Source organism: Salmo trutta, chromosome 29 (genome assembly GCF_901001165.1).
Source record: "Salmo trutta chromosome 29, fSalTru1.1, whole genome shotgun sequence".
Taxonomy (NCBI): domain Eukaryota; kingdom Metazoa; phylum Chordata; class Actinopteri; order Salmoniformes; family Salmonidae; genus Salmo; species Salmo trutta.
The window spans coordinates 21,859,617-21,883,289 of NC_042985.1; the positions used below are offsets into that span (position 1 = coordinate 21,859,617).

General features: G+C 43.8%; 1 protein-coding gene across 2 annotated transcripts; it reads left to right on the forward strand.

The window, feature by feature from the left end:
• Nucleotides 1-774: 774 nt before the first annotated feature.
• Nucleotides 775-23,071, forward strand: LOC115167135 (AP-2 complex subunit alpha-2). 2 transcript variants are annotated; one of them, XM_029721244.1, is made up of 23 exons: nt 775-958; nt 2,072-2,140; nt 3,978-4,120; nt 4,313-4,506; nt 4,688-4,817; nt 5,092-5,193; nt 5,337-5,445; nt 5,596-5,746; nt 5,870-6,038; nt 6,205-6,342; nt 6,517-6,699; nt 9,141-9,238; nt 9,547-9,778; nt 10,173-10,346; nt 10,839-11,026; nt 11,177-11,248; nt 11,456-11,538; nt 11,644-11,733; nt 11,881-12,004; nt 12,180-12,296; nt 16,461-16,530; nt 20,532-20,666; nt 20,827-23,071. In XM_029721244.1, exons 1-23 carry the CDS (start codon nt 892-894, stop codon nt 20,902-20,904), a joined length of 2,916 nt encoding a protein of 971 aa, XP_029577104.1. In that variant the 5' UTR covers nt 775-891; the 3' UTR covers nt 20,905-23,071. The 2 variants fall into 2 exon arrangements, with proteins under 2 accessions (XP_029577104.1, XP_029577105.1); XM_029721245.1 differs by lacking the exon at nt 11,177-11,248.
• The last annotated feature ends 602 nt before the right edge of the window (nt 23,072-23,673 follow it).

Genomic DNA, 23,673 nt, shown 5'->3' on the forward strand with positions numbered 1-23,673 from the left:
GGACACTTTCATTTCAATCTCAAACCTTTTTGCTCAGTGAACTGTGGCCTTTCGCAGGTGGGGGAAAGAAAAAACAAATGGGTGTGCAATGTGTAGGCCCACTGAGTGTACATTCTGAACCTTGTTTGAAGTCAGTAGGTCACATGACCAAGGAGCTATTGAAATTCTAAAGTTGACAAAATTCATGTGAATCACCTGAAATGAAAATGGACAAACTAAAGAGTGTGCAATGTGTAGGCCCACTGAGTGTACATTCGGAACCTTGTTTGAGGTCATTGGGTCACATGACCAAGGAGCTACTGAAATTAGAAAGTTTGAAAAATGTATGTAAAAACATGTGAGATGAAAATTGACAAACCAAAGGGTGTGCGACATAGAAGGGTAGTCAGTGGACATTCGGGAACTTGGTTGAGTCCAGTAGGTGACATGACCAAGGAGCTATTGAAATGTTTAATTTTGAAAAATTCATGTAAAATCGAGTGAGATGAAAATTGACAACTAAAGGGTGTGCAATATAGAAGGGTAGTCAGTGGACATTCTGAAACTTGGTTGAGGTCAGTATTTCACATGACCAAGGAGCTATTGAAATTCGAATGTAAAAAAAGGTTGTACTTTGTTTACGCTCCCTAACTAATTAAACTAGAAATACAAAGTGCTGCTCACATTTTCACATGTTTATTAGCTTTGGAAAGCGAATTAGTGTCCAAATCGTGAAAATAAGACGTTCAATGTTGTGCGCAATTTTTCCAACATCATGACACTTATTTGGAGTCTGTGGCTCAAGTGACCCCGCCTCTTTAACAAAAACCTACTCCCGAACAACTGAAATAAAGTTAATTTACGGTCTGACTGCAGAGAATAGGCCAAAAATAAAATATCGTGTGGAACAAAATGCCTGCAGTCTCTAAAGGAGATGGAATGCGTGGCCTCGCTGTGTTTATATCGGACATTAGGAACTGTGAGTAGATGATGTTGACTTGCTGATTAGCAAGCTACAGTTCAGTTGGGAGGAATGCAACGTTGGCTAGCTAGTGAAGCAAAAATAGCCCGCAAAGGACAGTAGCTAACTATGTTTTCCTAAACAAACGTCCAATCTGTGAAATAAAGGTAAATAGCTAGCTACAGAGAGCAAATGCAAGCTTTTACTGTACTAGTTATACTTAACTAGCTGCTTTAATGTCACGCTAGGCTAGCTAGTTTAGCAAACTAGCCAATGGGCGTGGGTCACACAGAGTCAGGAAATTAAATAAAAAAATCATGGTGACATATATAATTTTGGCTGGCTGGTGTTACACCGTTGTAGATTGATAATTTGCATATTTGGTGCTGGGTATATCTGTAATCTAGTAGCAAACTAGTTACCTCTACAAATGTTGACTAGCTAATTAAGATACATTTTCTCTCTAGCAACTATCATCATGCTCTGTCTATGAATGAGTGCGTATTCCACCGACAATAACAATACTAGTAGTTGGATTGCATACACTACCATCAAGAAATCCAGCTGTAGTGCAGGGTTTTATGGTGATGGGACTGGGAACTTTCACCTAGACTAGAGTCATGGAAGTCTAAATGTGCTCTGTGAGCAAATTAGTCTATTTAGAGCACTAGTTTCCCTGCGTAAATCCATAGCAGAGACATTGAAGGTTACCAACCTCCCATAACTTCAATGTAGGTGTGAATGAGGCATGCTACAGATCCATGCAGAAAAACTGATCCTAACCCGTAGGTCTGATCCTCCCGACCCAGGTATGCTCTCCTCACCTAAATCCATGCCGTAATTTAGACATCTTACTACTAAGACCATTGCTCCTGAAGGGTATCCAGTTTATTTCCTGACCTCACCTCCCTAGTTCATGGTGCATAGGCACATCAATACACATACTTTGCAGAAAAGAAAAGAAACAATCAATAATTTAGCTCCGTCTTTGAGTACTGTGGTACAGCCAAACTGTTCCATTCCACAAGTGCTGTCATTCAGGCTTGCATACAGGTGCATATGGCCCATACAGGTGCATATGGCCCATACAGGTGACATTGAACATATAACATGTTTTGTTTTCCATTTCAGGTAAAAGTAAAGAAGCAGAGATCAAGAGAATTAACAAAGAGTTGGCCAACATCCGCTCAAAATTTAAAGGTAAGCCAAGCAAAATCCCTTAAAATCTGGGTGTGAACACACTTTGGTGTCTGATGGTTCCACATAAAGTTTGTGTACACTGACACTAGTCATTTAGCTTATTAACAGTGCCCTCACAGGAGATCACCATGCAGCTATGCTGAATGTCAGAAATGTTCTCTACCACCTGTTCCATCTAGCCTAAAATAAGTCAGCTGTTCCAAAGTGAAAATGCATTTTGTCATGTATAAAATTGTGACTTGTGTTTTGGTGGGTAGAAAACATGTAGGGCCTATCTGCAAAGTTGCTTTTGAGGGGCTTATGAGCCCCTTTTATCACATAACAACACATTTGTATGGAAAGGCTTGCCTTCCAAACTGATGGAGTACTTAGGCTACCACTGAGGCAGGCTATTTGGTTAAAGAACGACTGCACCCAAAAAGCAACTTCTTATTTTAAAAATGTATTCTAGTGTCAAAATGTACTACATTGCAAATAGGATAATTTTGGTCATAAAGCCAGTCTTGTCCAAAACTGAGATTTGCGAGATGATAGTAAAAAAATATATGTCATGGAATGAAGGGTACTGTAACAGTTTTCTGTGGGTTGGGTTTATTTTAATCCTGCCCACAGCTGGCAGCACCCAAGTAGGCTAATCATCAATTTGGAGCACAGCTGCACATGACCTGATCGTAACACCCATGGTCAATATGGTTTCACATTCAATATCCCTATGGGTCAATACCTCCAAATTTCAATGACTTAAAAAACACAACCCAATTATATATTGTATACATTTGATAAAATATTGTCCCATCTACATTGTATAATTTATTGACGGTCCCTAACTATCCCCAGAGATGGGCTATATTAAAGTTCAGTGAGGCAGGGAGAAGCTAAAGGGCATAGTCAAACAGGGAGAGTTGTTGAGTCAACTGTTCTGTCATGAAACTGAGGGGGGGCACAGTATGTTAGCATGCTGGAATCCTTTCCCTTGATTCCCGAGGAACTTCCTGTGGAGCTCTACAGAAAATCTCTTTCTTGCTGTTCCTCTCTCTTCCTCTCTCCATACACACATTCATTAAAGGTTTTATGATTGTGATGTAAACATGTTTATCTTACTTTGAACTGGATAATACTTAGTTTACACAGAAAGTTCAGAAAATAGACAATTATAGCCTTATCTTAGAGAAACTCCTTATGCATTGTCCAACTAATCCTTAATGTAGAGCCCCTCCTAATCTCTCTCACGGGACATCATCCCACACACAGTGGAGGTGGGGTTCCAGACAGGGGTGGGGGCTTCATTAAACTCCCACTTTCAGAATGCTGTTGCAGCTCTTCAAGCTATAATGTGCATTGGTCTGCGTTTGGAAGTGCACTTCCAGGTTTCCTGTAAGAGGCATTGGACATACATTATTTATTTGTGCAATGTTCTGAATCTGTCATTATTTTCATTGCACAGCTGCGCTCATTTGGCCTCTTCCCATTTGCCCTCTTTCACCAAGGTGAAAAAAGTGCTGCACTCACCTTCCTGTCTTGTGCTGCTGACTCACCCTCTCCTCAACTACCGTCAGTTGTGGGATTGATTTACCTAGCAACATGGAATGTCGTACTTTTATCTATTCCTAAGTGGGTTTCACGTTTTTCTTCCCAGAATAGGAGTGGTTAGCATGTTGCTCTTTTTGGCCTCCGTGCTTCAGATTAGGATTCATTTTAAAAGGGAAGAACACTAAAGTTCCGTGCTCTCAAACAAGTCATTGTGACTTGGCTTGCCTTAAAAGTATTCTTTCCTTCCAGTTTTTATTTGCTTCTAAATCTTCATAGTCATGACAACAACCTTTCTGTTTTGCTGCAGGAGACAAGGCACTAGATGGCTACAGTAAGAAGAAATATGTGTGCAAGCTGCTTTTCATATTCCTTCTTGGCCATGACATCGACTTTGGCCACATGGAGGCAGTCAACCTGCTCAGTTCCAACAAGTACACAGAGAAACAAATTGTGAGTAGATAAGCCGGTCTTTGAATTTGTTTGCGTGAGTGGAAGTGAGCGGATTAAGTTATGTATCTAATTGTGTAATTAACACAGTGTTTTGTCCAATCTATTCTCAAAGTTTATGTTCAACTATTATGATAGCTTCCCTTTAATTCCTTTCAGGTTTGATAAACTGTTTGTTTCAATCCAACTCCTCAGGGTTACCTGTTCATCTCAGTGCTGGTCAACTCAAACAGTGACCTCATCAGCCTTATCAACAATGCCATAAAGAATGACTTGTCCAGCAGGAATCCCACTTTCATGAACCTGGCCTTGCATTGCATTGCCAATGTGGGCAGCAGGGAGATGGCTGAGGCTTTTGCAGCTGAGGTGCCCTGCATCTTGGTGGCTGGGTAAGAAAGGGTAGTGGTGTGGAGCAGACTTAGCCTAATGACCGAGGTACCCTCTCTGTCAATTTAACATTTGAGGCTGTAACTTTCAGTCAGTCAGGTCTCTTTGTAAAAAAACCTGAAGCTATGTGCCAGTTAAGTGATGCTGATGTTCTGTCATAATTTGTCAGGGTTTGTCTTGCAGGGACACCATGGACAGTGTGAAGCAGAGTGCTGCCCTATGCCTACTGCGTCTCAACAGGACCTCTCCAGACCTAGTGGCAATGGGGGAGTGGACCACCCGGGTGGTTCATCTGCTCAATGACCAGCACCTGGTACGGACTGCCATGGGGTTATTATGAGAGGACTGTGGACCTTTGGTTTTAGTGAGGGAGATTTGGATCGGTGGGGTGTGGATGAGAGGATTATTTCACCATGACCTTCTGTCTTCGTTGTTAGGGCTATGTTTGAGCCAAAATAATAGTTTGTGGGCGTAATGAGGAAAAACATTGCATGCAAAAAAATTCTGGGATTGGTTTGTGTATAGTGTAATATAAATGATTAGCTGTTTGTGTGTAATGGCAGTTGTATTACTTCCCTTTTCCACAGGGTGTGGTGACAGCCGCCACCAGCCTGATTACAACACTGGCACAGAAGAGCCCAGAGGACTTCAAGACCTCTGTCTCCTTGGCTGTAGCCAGACTCAGCAGGGTAGGCATATGGCCATGTGCAGGACTTTTATTTCTTCTTTCATCAATATGACCGTTGAATGTTATTATGACCCTTAGTTATTAGTCAGTTGTTTGCTTGAGGAGTAATGTGTTAGTCATGTCTCATGTCCTCCTGTTCTCTAGATCGTCTCCTCGGCCTCCACTGACCTGCAGGACTACACCTACTATTTTGTTGCAGCTCCGTGGCTTTCTGTCAAGCTCCTGCGTCTCCTACAGTGCTATCCTCCGCCTGGTAAGAAGCTGTGTCAGCATGATGACATGCATGTGGGTGTTTGACTATATGAACATAATATTACTCAGAAAAGGTCTGTAGTGTTGCCGGGATGAACATAGTTGTGCTTTCATCTGCGGCCCCCTTCCTCGCCCTTTCCTGCCCTCTCAGAGGATGGTGCGATCCGGGGCCGTCTGACTGAGTGTCTGGAAACCATCCTGAACAAGGCCCAGGAGCCTCCCAAGTCGAAGAAGGTGCAGCACTCCAACGCTAAGAACGCTGTGCTGTTTGAGGCCATCAGTCTAATCATCCACCATGACAGGTCAGTCCCTCTCCCAGTTGCAGCAGCTACAGAGGACCAATGTATTCAAGAAATGCAGTTTGTATGTGTTGCGTTGGACTGTCCTGGTGACAATGGCACCAATGTCTGTCTTTCTCCCCACAGCGAGCCCACTCTGCTGGTGCGGGCCTGTAACCAGCTGGGCCAGTTCCTCCAGCACCGGGAGACTAACCTGCGCTACCTGGCCCTGGAGAGCATGTGCACTCTAGCCAGCTCCGAGTTCTCCCATGAGGCTGTTAAGACACACATCGAGACGGTCATAAATGCCCTCAAAGTACGCAAACGCATTTGTACCTGCATTCACAAGCTACATCTGCCAATCCTAGTACTCAGTGTCTTCTTGAGTACGTAGTGTATGTATGCCTGTGTCTGTTTTGTTCCTGTTAGTGTGACTCTGCCTTAGTCCTGATGTTTGTGTTTGACCTGGTTGAATCCTGCAGTCAGAGAGAGATGTCAGTGTGCGTCAGCGTGCTGTGGACCTGCTCTATGCAATGTGTGACCGCAGCAACGCCAAACAGATTGTAGCAGAGATGCTCAGCTACCTGGAGACTGCAGACTACTCCATCAGAGAGGAGATAGTGAGTTGTAGCCCAGTATCTAACCATTTCTCTAATAATTTCACCAACCAAAGTTTATGATAGCTTCATGTTTTAAATGCCACTGAGGTAATTTGGAAGAATACGTTCCACAGACCTAAATAAAAACATGAATGCCATCGTTCTTTGATCTGATAAGACTACCTCTCACCACAGGTGCTAAAGGTGGCCATCCTGGCAGAGAAGTATGCAGTTGACTACACCTGGTATGTTGACACTATCCTCAACCTGATTCGCTTTGCTGGGGACTATGTCAGTGACGAGGTCTGGTACCGCGTCATCCAGATCGTCATCAACAGAGATGAAGTGCAAGGTTATGCTGCCAAGACAGTGTTCGAGGTGCTTATTTTATTTTTGTGAATAATCTGTCTTTAACCAAGCTATGGGGGACTCATTGTAACCTAATGTTTGTCTGTCTGGATTGACTAATGGTGCTTCTGTCCTTTTTTTAAATTTACATTTTTTATTTAACCTTTATTTAACCAGGTAGGCCAATTGAGAACAAGTTACAACTGCGACCTGGCCAAGATAGAGCAAAGCAGTGCGACACAAACAACACATAATTACACTTGGGATAAACAAACGTACAGTCAATAACACAATAGTTCTGATGTTGGTGTGTTTCCTTAATCATATTTGTTTTAAGCAGCTCACTTCCGATGCTCATCACAGGCTCTGCCTGCTTGGATGTGACCTGTGAGGTCAGGGGGATGGAGAGCGTCATTCACTATTCACCACTAAACCTGTCTTTGTCTTCTCAGGGAGGAAACTATGAGCCCGCCTTGTGCTTTGGTACAGCAATATAAGATGACTTGATTCTCCCTTCAGTCTCTCTGCTTGTGTCTGTCTCACTGTCTCTCACTGGTAGGTCACTGTAAGATCCTAAAACAGACCCATGCAGACTGCTGCTCCATCCCTCCATCCCAGTTTTGTGGATGCGTAGTCTTGAGCCCTCCCTCCTCTCCAGTGTCTTTCCTCCTTCATTGCTCATTATCTCTACCACTGCATCCTCTGACATTAGATACATTGATGTCTACTGCAGATATACATCCTTTCAGAACCAGTGATATGCCTTCTCATTTTTCCTTTAGTCAGTTCCACCATAGTTTCAGCTGTGTTTTTGTTTTATAGTTACGTTTGTCCCCATGTTCAGACTTGCTACCCCACATGCTGGTCTGCCCAGATTGAATCTGAACTTTATGACATACCTATCATGGGAATTCCCTCATGTGCATGTTAAGATCTGCTGACTGATATGCTCTGAGTCCCTTATCTATCAATCAGTCAAATGTATTTATAAAGCCCTTTTTACATCAGCCGACGTCACAAGTGCTATACAGAAACCCAGCCTAAAACCCCAAACAGCAAGCAATGCAGATGTACTGTAGAAGCACGGAGGCTAGGAAAAACTCCCTAGAAAGGCAGGAACCTAGGAAGAAGTCGCTCTGGATATGAGCGTCTGCTAAATGACGTAAATGTAAATGTAAACCTAGAGAGGAACCAGTCTCTGAGGGGTGGCCAGTCCTCTTCTGGCTGTGCTGGGTGGAGATTATAACTGTACATGACAAAGATGTTCAAACGTTCATAGATGACCAGCAGGGTCAGATAATAATAATCACAGTGGTTGTAGAGGGTGCAACAGGTCAGCACCTAAGGAGTAAATGTCCCAGTTGGCTTTTCATAGCCGATCATTCAGAGTTAGACACAGCAGGTGTGGTAGAGAGTTGAAAACAGCAGGTCCGGGACAAGGTAGCACGTCTGGTGAACAGGTCAGGGTTCCATAGCCGCAGGCAGAACAGTTGAAACTGGAGCAGCAGCATGACCAGGTGGACTGGGGACAGCAAGGAGTCATCAGGCCATGTAGTCCTGAGGCATGGTCGTAGGGCTCAGGTCCTCTGAGAGAAGAGAGAGAGAATCAGAGGGAGCATACTTAAATTCACACAGGACACCGGATAAGACAGGAGAAATACTTCAGATATAACAGACTGACCCTAGCCCCCCCGACACATAAACTATTGCAGCATAAATACTGGAGGCTGAGACAGGAGGGGTCGGGAGACACTATGGCCCCGTTGATTACACCCCCGGACAGGGCCAACCAGGTAGGCTATAACCCCACCCACTTTGGGATATCTTCAATCACCAACTTACTACCCTGAGTCAAGGCCAAGTATAGACCACTAAGATATCCCCCACGGCACGAACCAGAGGGGGGCACCAACCCGGACAGGAAGATCACGTCAGAGACTCAACCCACGCAAGTGACGCACCCCTCCTAGGGACAGCATGGAAGAGCACCAGTAAGCCAGTGACTCAGCCCCCGTAATAGGGTTAGAGGCAGAGAATCCCAGTGGAGAGAGGGGAACCGGCCAGGCAGACAACAGGGGTGGTTCGTCGCTCCAGTGCCTTTCCGTTCACCTTCACACCCCTGGGCCAGACTACACTCAATCATAGGACCTACTGAAGAGATGAGTCTTCAATAAAGACTTAAAGGCCAAGACAGAGTCTGCCTCTCTCACATGGGTAGGCAGACCATTCCATAAAAATGGAGCTCTGTAGGAGAAAGCCCTGCCTCCAGCTGCTTGCATAGAAATTCTAGGGACAGTAAGGAGGCCTACGTCTTGTGACCGTAGCGTACGTGTGTACGGAAGGACCAAATCGGAAAGATGGGTAGGAGCAAGCCCATGTAATGCTTTGTAGGTTAGCAGTAAACCCACCCACTCCAATCCAATCTATTATGCTATTTCATACATAACTCTGACTCTCTTTCCTTTCCACAGGCACTCCAGGCCCCAGCCTGCCATGAGAACCTGGTGAAGGTCGGAGGGTACATTCTAGGGGAGTTTGGGAACTTGATAGCAGGAGATTCAAGGTCAAGGTTAGTAACCAATCAATGCCATATATTTCAGTGATCCACTGTTATTCTCAGTTTTAGACAGTGGAGGCTGCTGAGGGGAGGACGGCTCATAATAATGGGTGGAACGGAGTCAATGGAATGGTTTCAAACACGTGGTTTCCATGTGGTTGATTCCATTACATTGACTCCGTTCCAGCAATTACGAGCCGTCCTCCCCTCAGCAGCCTCCACTGGTTGGAGAAATGTACAGTCAATGATATCCTTTGGAGCTGAGGACAGACGTCACTCACTGTGTGTCATCCATTGTCCTTCTTGCTCTAACTCCTTAGTCCACTCATCCAGTTTGACCTGCTCCACTCCAAGTTTCACCTGTGCTCAGTGCCCACCCGGGCTTTGCTACTCTCAGCCTACATCAAGTTCATCAACCTGTTCCCTGAGGTGAAGGGCACCATCCAGGAGGTGTTGCGCTCAGACAGCCAGCTCCGCAATGCAGACGTTGAGCTACAGCAGCGTGCTGTGGAGTACCTGCGCCTCAGCTGCATCGCCAGCACTGACATACTGGTCGGTGACATTCCACCCTGCCTTTGTGCCATTATAAGCTTGATTGATTGCATTTATTAGGTAATTAAAAGTAGTAGTATGCTCCAGCTGGAGACATTACATTCTTTAAAAATTAACTAGCATAAAAAAACAGCCTGAATGCTTATTTCCATTGTGGTTCTCTATGGCAGTGAGCTAGCAGGTGGACAGATTGACACTTTTACATTTAATGCAATTAAAAACAACCGTTTTATATTACACTTAGCTGTTTGGTTTTTAGTTGTTCAGAATACAACCCACAGGAAATCTTTGTTGGTAGAAAGACTGTAATTCAGAAAAGGACACTGTAGAGCCTCCAGTTCCTCCACCACAGGTCATGCTTTTAATTCCCCATTCATTCTGTGCTCCCCTCAAGGCCACGGTGTTGGAGGAGATGCCTCCCTTCCCTGAGAGGGAGTCCTCTATACTGGCCAAACTCAAGAGGAAGAAGGGACCAGGAAACCTGCATCCCGATTTGGATGAGAACCGCAAAGAACGCAGTGTCAATGGGGGTACTGCAGACCATAGCAGCACTACCTCAAATGCCAAGGTATTACTGTTGTTATGTGTTGTTTACTTATTAGAGCCTCCTATTCCTCTCCTCTCAGGTGTGTACATTTCCTATTTTTCTGTCCTGGTGTTTTCTGCTCTCTTTTCAGTAACTCTCCTCAGCTCTCTCGTTCTGTCCTGCCTTCACTGTTTCCTCCTCTGTTCATTAGAGCTCTCCTCTCTTGTTTGTTGGGGATCTTCTGGCCCCCGCCTCAACCGCACCCCCACCAACCGGCCACGTCCGGTCTCCTCTTCCTTTGTGTGAGCTTGATTACTTAGCAGTATCTATTCTTAGGTTTTTACAGTTTATTTTATTTTTATTGTTGAGTCCTAATAATTATAGATCCTCTCACAGAGGTTTGTTTTGTTTTGCATGGTAGGTGTGTGTTGCACTGCTCTGTACTTTCATCAGCGTAAGACCAATTGGAGCGGTTGATTGGTTCAGATCTTGAACTTCCGAAGTGAAGTAATTGTGACCGTTACCTCTCCTAAGGTGGCCACGTCCCCCACTCCCTCCACAGACCTGCTTGGCCTGGGCAGCACCATCGCTACACAAAACTCTGCCCCTCGTGCCTCCAAGGGGGCAAGCCTGCTGGTGGATGTCTTCTCTGGAAACATAGCAGCCTTTCCTGTAGAGACACCAGTGTCAGTGGGGCCTGTTGCAGATGAGAACTTCTCCAGGTAAGAAAGAGTGTGTCAGTGGGTCAAATATCAGAGGGAGGGAGGGGCTTTTTAACTGCATTGATCCGTCACGGAGCTTACTAAAACCTGGTGTGAATGTGCTCCTCTCGCCCTTTACATTCTCGCTGTGCGTCTCACTCATGGCTTCAGTTTCCTGCCGAATACTCCACAAGTAGCATATGCCAACGCTACTCTGCCCACTGCAGAGGAACCTGAAGACAAGTAAGAGACGTCATCAGTGGAGTCTGTTCAAAACACTTGCATGCTCACAGCAGATTGCGCTGGTGAAAGGGACATTAGTTACATCCCTACTGTACGCTGGGGGACTCTTGGCATATTGGTTGGAATCCAATCCTGGGAGTCAATACAGTACATTAAGCCCAAGATACCAGATATGAGATGCTTACCACTTGCCCCATTCCCTTCCAGGTTTGTTTGCAAGAACAATGGTGTCCTGTACGAGAACCAGCTCCTCCAGATCGGCCTGAAGTCTGAATTCAGACAGAATCTGGGTGAGTACGCCTCAGCAAAATACATATGCACCTAAGTGTGATTATGGTCATGGTTTAACCCTTAGATCTTAAGTTTAATTAAGTCTCTTTTTTTCCAATATACAGGTCGGATGTATGTGTTCTTTGGTAACAAGACATCAACCCAGTTCATGAATTTCGCTGCCTCTGTGGTCTGCCAAGATACTCTGCAGGCTCATATCCTTTACTAGAAGCTATTATGTTATTTTCAAAAATAATTTCCGTATGCTGTTTTAATAAATCCCTCCCAGTTTATATTATTTATTGTCTAGGGGTGGCCATTTACTGCCCCCTATTGTGCCTTTTTCTTAACTGTTTCCCTACAACTGAATGTCCATGCCAAGCCTGCAGACCCCACTGTGGACGGGGGTGCACAACTCCAGCAGATACTCAACATTGAGTGTGTGTCTGACTTTGTGGATGCACCAGTGCTCAACATTCAGTTTAGGTAAGAACTTATTTTCCTCCTTTTATGTGCTTATACATTGCATATCGGAGTGTGTGTTTCAGGGTGCAAATATTTGCTAGATTGGTGATAAATGTTTGCATGAGTGTTGTTGGAAATGCTACTGTATCGGTTTCCCAGTTATTTAGCGTTGTTTTACTCCCGTTTCTACCCACAGGTACGGGGGAACTCTCCAGAACATTGCTGTTAAACTGCCTATTACTTTAAACAAGTTCTTCCAGCCTACAGAGATGACATCGCAGAACTTCTTTCAGCGCTGGAAACAACTTGGAGCGTAAGGAAACATATATCTCTGCTATATACTTGGTCATATATATAGATGTTTATTTAATTTAACTAGGCAAATTCTTATTTACAATGACGGCCTAGGAACAGTGGGTTAACTTCCTTGTTCAGGGGCAGAACAAAATATTTTTACCTTGTTAACTTGGGGATTCTATCCACCAACCTTTCAGTTACTGGCCCAGTGCTCTAATCAGTTGTCTACCTGCCGCCCCAAAAAATATCATGTTTTTCTCTCTTTTGATATGGACACAATATTCCCCTCTGACAATGTGCCAGTTTACTCTTCCTTGTATTCCGAGGACACAAAAGGGTTCATTCATTCAGATTGTCCTGCATGTGTAAATATTAACATAAATAGTGTGTACTGTCTCCCACTGTATATTTTAAATGTGAATGAAATGCCAACAGAATAGGTACACAGTGTCTTGTGAAATTGTTCCATTAGAGCTTGAGCAACATTGCCAAGAGAAATAGATAAATGTTTCCCTAGGAGTGTGTAAAGTCTGTGGTGACCAATTAATAATTCACTGGTATTCCAGAAAGCGCTTCTACCAAATATTGATTTATGTAGGTGGTATAGGTCAGTGAAATACATCTTAGTCTAATGCATTTGAATTAAATGCAACTAAATGTGAAAATTGTGCAACGACGTCAACATGTTCAAAATTTGTATCTATTTTCCATCATTCAGCAACAAGGTGAAACTTAGTGTAGTTACACATCCTTAACAGCTGAAGGTGAAGCTGCTAGCTGCTAGCCACTAAAATGGCGCGGGAAGAAATGGCAACAGTTTTACGGGCGCCCAACCAATTGTGCTATTATGTGTTTTTTTCCCCCACGTTATTTGTAACTTATTTTGTACATAATGTTTCTGCCACCGTATCTTACGGCAAAAAAGAGATTCTGGATATCAGGACAGCGATCACTCACCTCGGATTAGACAAAGATTTTTTATTCAACAAACAAGACGCACAAGACATTCTCCAAACGCCCGGCAGGGCTGACATCCCCGTTATTTGCAAGAGGAAGCGATGCAGGTAAAGAAGACAAAGAGCCGGATGCCTGGTCAGGACCCGGAAAAGGCGAGTGGGAAAGCTGCCGTTACTGTAAATACTACTCGCCAACGTGCAATCATTGGACAATAAACTAGATGAGGTACGATCACGAATATCCTACCAATGGGACATCAAAAACTGTAATATCCTATGTTTCACGGAATCGTGGCTGAATGACGACATGGATATTCAGCTAGCGGGATATAGTCTGTGCATATTTGTAAACAACAGCTGGTGCACGAAATCTAAGGAAGTCTCTAGATTTTGCTTGCCTGAAGTAGAGTATATTGTGATATATTGCAGGCCATACTACTTGCCTAGAGTTTTCAGCTGTACTTTTCGTGGCTGTTTATTTACCACCACAGACAGATGGTGGCACTAAGACCGCACTCAGTCAGCTGTATAAGGAAATAAGCAAACAGGAAACCACTCACCCAGAGGCAGTGCTCCTAGTGGCCGGAGACTTTAATGCAGGGAAACCTAAATCAGTTCTACCAAATTTCCATCAACATGTTAAATGTGCAACCGGAGGGAAACAAATTCTAGATCACCTGTACTCCACACACAGAGACGCGTACAAAGCTCTCCCTCGCCCTCCATTTGGTAAATCCGACCACAACTCTATCCTCCTGATTCCTACTTACAAGCAAAAATGAAAGCAGGAAGCACCAGTGACTCGGTCTATAAAAAAGTGGTCAGATGAAGCAGATGCTAAACTACAGGACTGCTTTGCTATCACAGACCGGAACATGTTCCGGGATTCTTCCGATGGCATTGAGGAGTACACCACATCAGTCACTGGCTTGATCAATAAGTGCATCGAGGATGTTGTCCCCACAGTTGACTGTACGTACATACTCCAACCAGAAGCCATGGATTACAGGCAACATTCGCGCTGAGCTGAAGGGTAGAGCTGCCGCTTTCAAGGTGCGGGACTTTAACCCGGAAGCTTACAAGAAATCCTGCTATGCCCTGCGACGAACCATCAAACAGGCAAAGTGTCAATACAGGGCTAAGATTGAATCATACTACACCGGCTCCGACGCTCGTCTTGTGTGGCAGGGCTTGCAAACTATTACAGACTACAAAGGGAAGCACAGCCGCGAGCTGCCCAGTGACACGAGCCTACCAGACGAGCTAAATCACTTCTATGCTCGCTTCGAGGCAAGCAACACTGAGGCATGCATGAGAGCATCAGCTCTTCCGGACGACTGTGTGATCACGTTCTCCGTAGCTGACGTGAGTAAGACCTTTTTAAACAGGTCAACATACACAAGGCTGCGGGGCCAGACGGATTACCAAGGACGTGTGCTCCGGGCATGTGCTGACCAACTGGCAGGTCTCTTCACTAACATTTTCAACATGTCCCTGATTTTGAGTCTGTAATACCAACATGTTTCAAGCAGACCACCATAGTCCCTGTGCCCAAGACAAAGGCAACCTGCCTAAATGACTACAGATCCGTAGCTCTCACGTCCGTAGCCATGAAGTGCTTTGAAAGGTTGGTAATGGCTCACATCAACACCATTATCCCAGAAACCATAGACCCACTCCAATTTGCATACCGCCAAAACAGATCCACAGATGACGCAATCTCTATTGCACTCCACACTCCCCTTTCCCACCTGGACAAAAGGAACACTTATGTGAGAATGCTATTCATTGACTACAGCTCAGCGTTCAACACCATAGTACCCTCAAAGCTCATCACTAAGCTAAGGATCCTGGGACTAAACACCTCCCTCTGCAACTGGATCCTGGACTTCCTGACGGGCCGCCCCCAGGTGGTAAGGGTAGGTAGCAACACATCTGCCACGCTGATCTTCAACACTGGAGCTCCCCAGGGGTGCGTGCTCAGTCGCCTCCTGTACTCCCTGTTCACCCATGACTGCATGGCCAGGCATGACTCCAACACCATCATTAAGTTTGCAAACGACACTACAGTGGTAGGCCTGATCACCGACAACGACGAGACAGCCTATAGGGAGGAGGCCAGAGACCTGGCCGGGTGGTGCCAGAATAACAACCTATCCCTCAACGTAACCAAGACTAAGGATATTATTGTGGACTACAGGAAAAGGAGGACCGAGCACGCCCCCATTCTCATCGACGGGGCTGTAGTAGAGTAGGTTGAGACCTTCAAGTTCCTCGGTGTCCACGTCAACAAAATACTAGAATGGTCCAAACACACCAAGACAGTTGTGAAAAGGGGACGACAAAGCCTATTCCCCCTCAAGAAACTAAAAAGATTTGCCATGGGTCCTGAGATCCTCAAAAGGTTCTACAGCTGCAACATCGAGAGCATCTTGACTGGTTGCATCACTGCCTGGTACGGCAATTGCTCGGCCTCTGACCGCAAGGCACTACAGAGGGTAGTGCGCACGGCGCAGTACATCACTGGGGCTAAGCTGCCTACCATCCAGGACCTCTACACCAGGCGGCGTCAGAGGAAGGCCCTAAAAATTGTCAAAGACCCCGGCCACCCCAGTCATAGACTGTTCTCTCTACTACCGCATGGCAAGCGGTAGTGGAGTGGCAAGCTGTAGTGGAGTGCCAAGTCTAGGACAAAAAGGCTTCTCAACAGTTTTTACCGCCAAGCCATAAGACTCCTGAACAGGTAATCAAATGGCTCTTCGGACCATTTGCATTGTTTGCGCTGCTGCTACTCTGTTTATCATATACGCATAGTCACTTTAACTATACATTCATGTACATACTACCTCAATTGGGCCGACAAACCAGTGCTCCCGCACATTGGCTAACCGGGCAATCTGCATTGTGTCCCACCCGCCAACCCCTCTTTTAGGCTACTGCTACTCTCTGTTCATCATATATACATAGTCACTTTAACCATATCTACATGTACATACCGGTTAGTCAGGCTGATTGAGGTAGTATCTGTATGTAGCCTCGCTACTGTATATAGCCTGTCTTTTTACTGTTGTTTTATTTCTTTACCTACCTATTGTTCACCTAATACCTTTTTTGCACTATTGGTTAGAGCCTGTAAGTAAGCATTTCACTGTAAGGTCTACCTACACCTGTTGTATTCAGCGCACGTGACAAACTTTGATTAGACTGACTTTCTCTACCCACAGCCCTCAGCAAGAGGTACAAACTATCTTCAAAGCAAGGCATTCCATGGACACAGAGGTTACCAAAGCAAAGGTGAGATGAACTGAACTGATCCTTTTATGATTAGAATTGCAATGGAGATTTTGTCTTGACTTGTTGGTTGCCTAGTAGCAGCACTTCAGCCTTTTCTTTATTCAAAATGTATACCTGATCAGTATATTTTTGTTGTTGATAGAAATGTTTGGGGTTTTAGGCTGGGTTTCTGTACAGCACTTTGTGTCATTGGCTGATGTGAAAAGGGCTTTATAAATACATCAAATGTTATTTGTCACATACACATGGTTAGCAGATGTTAATGCGAGTGTTGCGAAATGCTTGTGCTTCTAGTTCCAACCATGCAGTAATATCTAACAAGTAATCTAACAATTTCACAACTACCTTATACACACAAGTGTAAAGGAACGAATAAGAATATGTACATAAAAATATATGGATGAGCGATGGCCGAACGGCATAGGCAAGATGCGGTAGATGGTATAGAGTACAGTATATACATATGAGATGAGTAATGTAGGGTATGTAAACATTATTTTAAAGTGGCTAGTGATACATTTTATTACTGACTTTAATAATTAAAAATTGGATGTATGTTGGCAGCAGCCACTCAATGTTAGTGATGGCTGTTCAACAGTCTGATGGCCTTGAGATAGAAGCTGTTTTTCAGTCTCTCGGTCCCAGCTTTAAGGCATCTGTACTGACCTCGCCTTCTGGATGATAGCGGGGTGAACAGGCAGTGGCTCGGGTGGTTGTTGTCCTTGATGATCTTTTTGGCCTTCCTGTGACATCGGGTGGTGTAGGTGTCCTGGAGGGCAGGTAGTTTTCCCCCGCTGATGCGTTGTGCAGACCTTACTACCCTCTGGAGAGCCTTACGGTTGTGGGTGGAGCAGTTGCCATACCAGGCGGTGATACAGCCCGACAGGATGCTCTCGATTGTGCATCTGTAAAAGTTTGAGTGTTTCGTTGACAAGCCAAATTTATTCAGCCTCCTGAGGTTGAGTGTGAGGTTAATTTCCTGACACCACACTCTGAGGGCCCTCACCTCCTCTCTGTAGGCCTGTCTCGTCATTGTTGGTAATCAAGCCTACTACTGTTGTGACGTCTGCAAACTTGATGATTGAGTTGGAGGAGTGCATGGCCACGCAGTCATGGGTAAACAGGGAGTACAGGAGAGGGCTGAGAACACACCCTTGTGGGGCCCCAGTGTTGAGGATCAGTGGGGTGGAGATGTTGTTTCCTACCCTCACCACCTGAGGGTGGCCCGTCAGGAAATCCAAGACCCAGTTGCACAGGGCGGGGTCGAGACCCAGGGTCTCAAGCTTAATGACGAGTTTGGAGGGTACTATGGTGTTAAATGCTGAGCTGTAGTCGATGAACAGCATTCTTACATAGGTATTCCCCTTGCCCAGATGGGTTAGGGCTAGAGGTCGACCGATTAATCGGAATGACCGATTTTAATTAGGGCCGATTTCAAGTTTTCATAACAACCAGTATTTTTGGCCACCGATTTGCCCCAAAAAAACCCCAAAACATTTATTTATTTATTTTTAGCACCTTTATTTAACTAGGGAAGTCAGATTAAGAACACATTCTTATTTTCAATGACAGCCTAGGAACGGGGGTTAACTGCCTTGTTCAGGGGGGATTCGGGGATTCGTTTTTGCAGCCTTCTGGTTACTAGTCCAACGCTCTAACCACCTGCCTTACATTGCACTCCACGAGGAGCCTGCATGGCAGGCTGACTACCTGTTACGTGAGGGCAGCAAGAAGCCAAGGTAAGTTGCTAGCTTGCATTAAACTTATCTTATAAAAAATAATCATAACATAATCACTAGTTAACTATGGTTGATGATATTACTAGTTTATCTAACGTGTCCTGCGTTGCATGTAATCGATGCGGTGCCTGTTAATTTCTCATCGAATCACAGCCTACTTCGACAAACGGGTGATTTGACAAGCGCATTTGCGAAAAAAGCACTGTCGTTGCACCAATGTACCTAACCATAAACATGCCTTTCTTTAAAATCACTACACAAGTATATATTTTTAAACCTGCATATTTAGTTACTATTGCCTGCTAACATGAAATTGTGTCACTGCTCTTGCGTTCATTGCCTGGCTCGTTGCGAACTAATTTGCCAGAATTTTACGTAATTATGACATAACATTGAAGGTTGTGCAATGTAACAAGAATATTTAGACTTAGGGATGCCACCCGTTAGATAAAATACGGACCGGTTCCGTATTTCACAGAAAGAAAAAAACGTTTTGTTTTCGAGATGATAGTTTCCGGATTCTACCATATTAATGACCTAAGGCTCGTATTTCTGTGTGTTTATTATATTATAATTACGTCTATGATTTGATAGAGCAGTCTAACTGAGCGGTGGTAGGCACCAGCATGCTTGTAAGCATTCATTAAAACAACACTTTACTGCGTTTTGCCAGCAGCTTTTGCAATGCATTGCTCTGTTTATGACTTCAAGCATGTCAACTCCCAAGATTAGGCTGGTGTAATCGATGTGAAATGGCTAGCTAGTTAGCGGGTGCGTGCTAATAGCGTTTCAAACGTCACTCGCTCTGAGACTTGGAGTAGTTGTTCCCCTTCCTCTACATGGGTAACGCTGCATCGAGGGTGGCTGTTGTCGATGTGTTTCTGGTTTGAGCCCAGGTAGGAGCGAGGAGAGGGACGGAAGCTATACTGTTACACTGGCAATACTAAAGTGCCTATAAGAAAATCCAATAGTCAAAGGTATATGAAATACAAATTGTATAGGGAGAAATAGTCCTATAATAACTACAACCTAAAACTTCTTACCTGGGAATATTGAAGACTCATGTTAGAAGGAACCACCAGCTTTCATATGTTCCCATGTTTTGAGCAAGGCACTTAAACGTTAGCTTTCTTACATGGCACATATTGCACTTTTACTTTCTCCAACACTTTGTTTTTGCATTATTTAAACCAAATTGAACGTTTCATTATGTTTTAGGCTAAATTGATTTTATTGATGTATTATATTAAGTTAAAATAAGTGTTCATTCAGTATTGTTGTAATTGTCATTATTACAAATAAATAAAAAAATTGTCCGATTTAATCGGTATCGGCTTTTTGTGGCCCTCCAATAATCGGTACCGGCGGTGAAAAATCATAATCGGTCGACCTCTAGTTAGGGCAGTGTGATTGCAATTGCGTCATCTGTGGACCTATTGGGGCGGTAAGCAAATTAGTAACAACATAGGAAGCATCACTACTCTGTACGGTTCTGACTTCGAATATTTGATTGATTGAAAGACGGAAGTGAAGAAACTGCCTAAAGGTCACCCTGACTTCACTAGCAAAACTAATTAACATGCTGACCACACCTCCTACAAGGTGTTGAGCGTTGCAAAACAATGTGCACGGGCACGTCAACGAGCATCTGCGTAGCTAGGCGCTAAAATTGAACTTGGTTCTATTTTGGACGCTTGACGCGCTGCAAGTCCCGCCTGTCCCATCATTGGTTTTCAGGAGCATATACACACGTGGGTGATTGAAAGCTGAACTGAGGTCCACACTAGTCCAGTTGGTGGTAATGCACCTTAAAGTTGGTTGCCAACCACCATATGAAGTCTACTGAAGGAGGAGCGATTACTAGAAACTAACTAGGTTTCTACTTTTATCTGTGGATGAATTGTCTGAGTAGAGGACACACAATTTTGTGTGACTCAAAATTCTACAAAGATCCAGGGAAAAAAAGGATCTTGTGCAATTTCATGTAAAATAACAATATCCCAGGACAAATTAGCTAGCAACAGCAAGCTAGCTAGCTAAATGTCCATGAATGTTTAATGTGTTTTGACCTGTTCCCAATTTAATATAGTTGGTTCAGAGTTCATTTTGATATTTCAACCTGCCTGTCCTGATCGCGTCTGGTGTGAGTTGACAAAATCAATATGTGCACGATGACGCATGTGCTCACCCGGTCTAGTCAGCATGTTGGGCTGTGTTGTCGATAGTCTTAACCTTGATCTGCTGTCTGTTTTTGTTTTCCAGATAATGGGGTTTGGTGCTGCTTTGCTGGATGGGGTAGATCCAAACCCCTCCAACTTTGTGGGCGCTGGTGTCATCCATACAAAGACCACCCAGGTTGGCTGCCTCTTGAGACTGGAGCCTAATACTCAAGCACAGGTATGTAGCCCTCACCTCCCTCCAGTGAAAATTACTCTCCACCCCAGGACCCTGTCACCAACTCTTTCCTCTTTCTTACATGGTGGTTGAAAGGAGTTTTCAATATCCAGACAATATATTTGACCCACCTATTTAACCCCTCTCTCCTTTATTTTTTCAGATGTACCGCTTAACACTAAGAACAAGCAGAGATACTGTGTCACAGCGCCTGTGTGATCTGCTCTCAGAACAATTCTGAACTGTTTCCAGATCAGGTCTTCTTACCTGGTATACCACAGAGCTGTACAAGCTCCCCCTGCCACTTGTGAAGACACCACATGGTTCATAACAAACAGGTCACACTTATCCTTCCCGTCTGTCTCATTTAAATTGGAATTGATACAGTGTACAGTGTAAATTCTTTTTTATTTGACTTATTATAAATATCAAATGACTTTTTCACTCACTTTACTAATATTTCACTGCGTTAAATCTGTTTTATGTCCATGTATTCACAGAATATTTACGGCTGTGCTTTTGTTGTGGAAAAGGCTTAGTCCTCTCCCTGTACTTTAAAGACATATTGACTGGAAGAATTGGAGTTCAGGGGGACTGGCAAGAAAATTTCTTAATTGTCCTACCCTCTTCTCCAACTGAGTAATGATAGTCCATAGATGTGCCTATTTTGTGTTTCAGATACAGGGTTACTGTTACAAAAGCATACATGAAAAGATGTCATCTTTTTTATTTCTAAGGACGGCAGCTGTCTTCTCTGCTCTTGTCTTGCCTGGAAACAAGCCCTGTCCCTGAACACATTATGACCCTATTGCAAACCCTAGCCATTGTGTATGATTTTTTTTTTTTGGTGTATGGAGGTGAGAATTTAAATTGCAGCAGTCATTATGTAGATATTTCTGGCTGGTCTTAACAGTCAGGTAAAGGGAATGTTATGAGAAATCCTCTTGTTAGTCGTGTGTGTGTGTGTGTGTGTGTGTGCGCTTATGTTAAAAAACAAACCACTAAGGAATGAAGTGCTGTCCTTATTTTCAGATATGCATACAATTGTGTGTCCAACCAAAGTTATCTGTCCCAAATCAGGGGGTTATTGGTATCTAATATGTCTCCAGGACATGTATCTAATGAAATCATTTTTTTTATTGTTCAATTGACACTGGCTGGAATACGGTTTTAACCAATCGGGATTAGACCCACCCATTGTATAATGATAGATATTACACAACCATACCAGCATCCGTCACCACTACGGAACCCTTCTAGAACAAAGGCTGGAACTCTTCTATGTATTATTTATTTCATTGGTTAATAGGATATTTACACAGTTGGCTTAGGTTTTAGGTTGTTGATAGTGTACCATCAGAACATTCACCAGGTTATTTTATATTTTTGCAATTGAAATGGTAGAGTGCTATATATAAAATACATTCAGCCATTAGGTATGCATAACCCAGCTTCTTCTATATGCCAGAGAGAGCACTTTTATGCTCATAAAATAGGTGGTCGGTGTGTCTGAAAGTGTTAAACTTAAACAAGACAATCAATTACAAACTCTGGACATGTTGATGGTTTCGATGATTATCAGAATTACGAATGTATTCTTGTTTTTGGTAAACGGGGTATAGGACCCTAAACTTATCCTTGATGGCAAAACAGAAATCTTTCCTGCAGCACATGGTGGCTTATTATCTTTTGTCCTCTAGCGAGTACTCTTCACACAGCAGTTGAATGATGGTTCAGGAAAGGAGCTGAGTTTCAGGGTTAGTCCTATGCTTGTACACTTGGAAAATGTTGAATGAAACTTGACTAATAGTGGAATATGTGATGGCCACAATTACTTCTGTGATGTGTAGGGAGGAGCAGTTTTGTTTAATGCATAGATATTTACCCTGAATCAATAATATGATTCCGATGAAATTATGTCGTAACTGGGCAAAATGTCTTCATTGAGTGTAACTATAAGTTGTTACCCTACTATTACCCTCAGGATAACTTGTCAAGATTCCGTTAAGCCCCAGCCGGACCTAGGCTTTTAGCCACACCCATCTGTGGGTCGTGGTTCCTCTCTGGTCCCCATTTACTCAATGGCACCACTCCTGTTTGTTAAACAGTGCTTACCCAATAGCACAATGCCAAAAGTTGGACAGCAATCAGCTACCTCTGATTAAACTTTAACAATCTGTCTTTTCTATCACAGCTGTAGAATCAAACAGGACGGGAAGCCCACAGGAACATGTCAGACGTGTCCACTACATGTGTTTCTCAATAGCACATGATACGATCCACAAGCACACATGTTGAAATGCAGTATAAGCTTACTTGCACATAAAATACTTGTGGCTGTAGACCTACTTGGGCACAATCTTATATTTGCTCCCATAAAAAATACATTAAAGGCCCAGTGCAGTCAAAAATGTGATATTTCTGTGTTTTAAATACACTGAGTGTACAAAACATTGCACCCCCCTTTTGCCCTCAGAACAGCCTCAATTTGTAAGGGCATGGACTCTACAAGGTGTCGAAGGCGGTCCACAGGGATACTGGCCCATGTTGACTCATACTTCCCACAGTTGTCAATTTGGCTGTGAAAAACCCAGCAGCGTTGCAGTTGTTGACACAAACCGGTGGGCCTGGCACCTATAACCATCCCCCATTTAAAGGCAGTTCAATATTTTGTCTTGCCCATTCACCCTTTGAATGGCGCACATACACAATCCATGTCTGAAGGTGTACAAATCCTTCTACATTGATTTAAAGTGGATTTAACAAGTGAACTCAATAAGTGATCAAAGTTTTCTCCTGGATTCACCTGGTCAGTCTGTCATAGAAAGAGCAGGTGTCTCTATTTTGTACACTCAGTGTATATTTCTGCGTTATGAGGTTGGAATAATACTGAAATTGTGAAAATGATGATGCCCTTTTAGTTTAAGAGCGGTTTAAAAAAGACCACCTGAAATTTCAGCCTGTTTTGGTGGGATGGAGTTTTGGCCTTCGATGGTGATATCATGCGGTA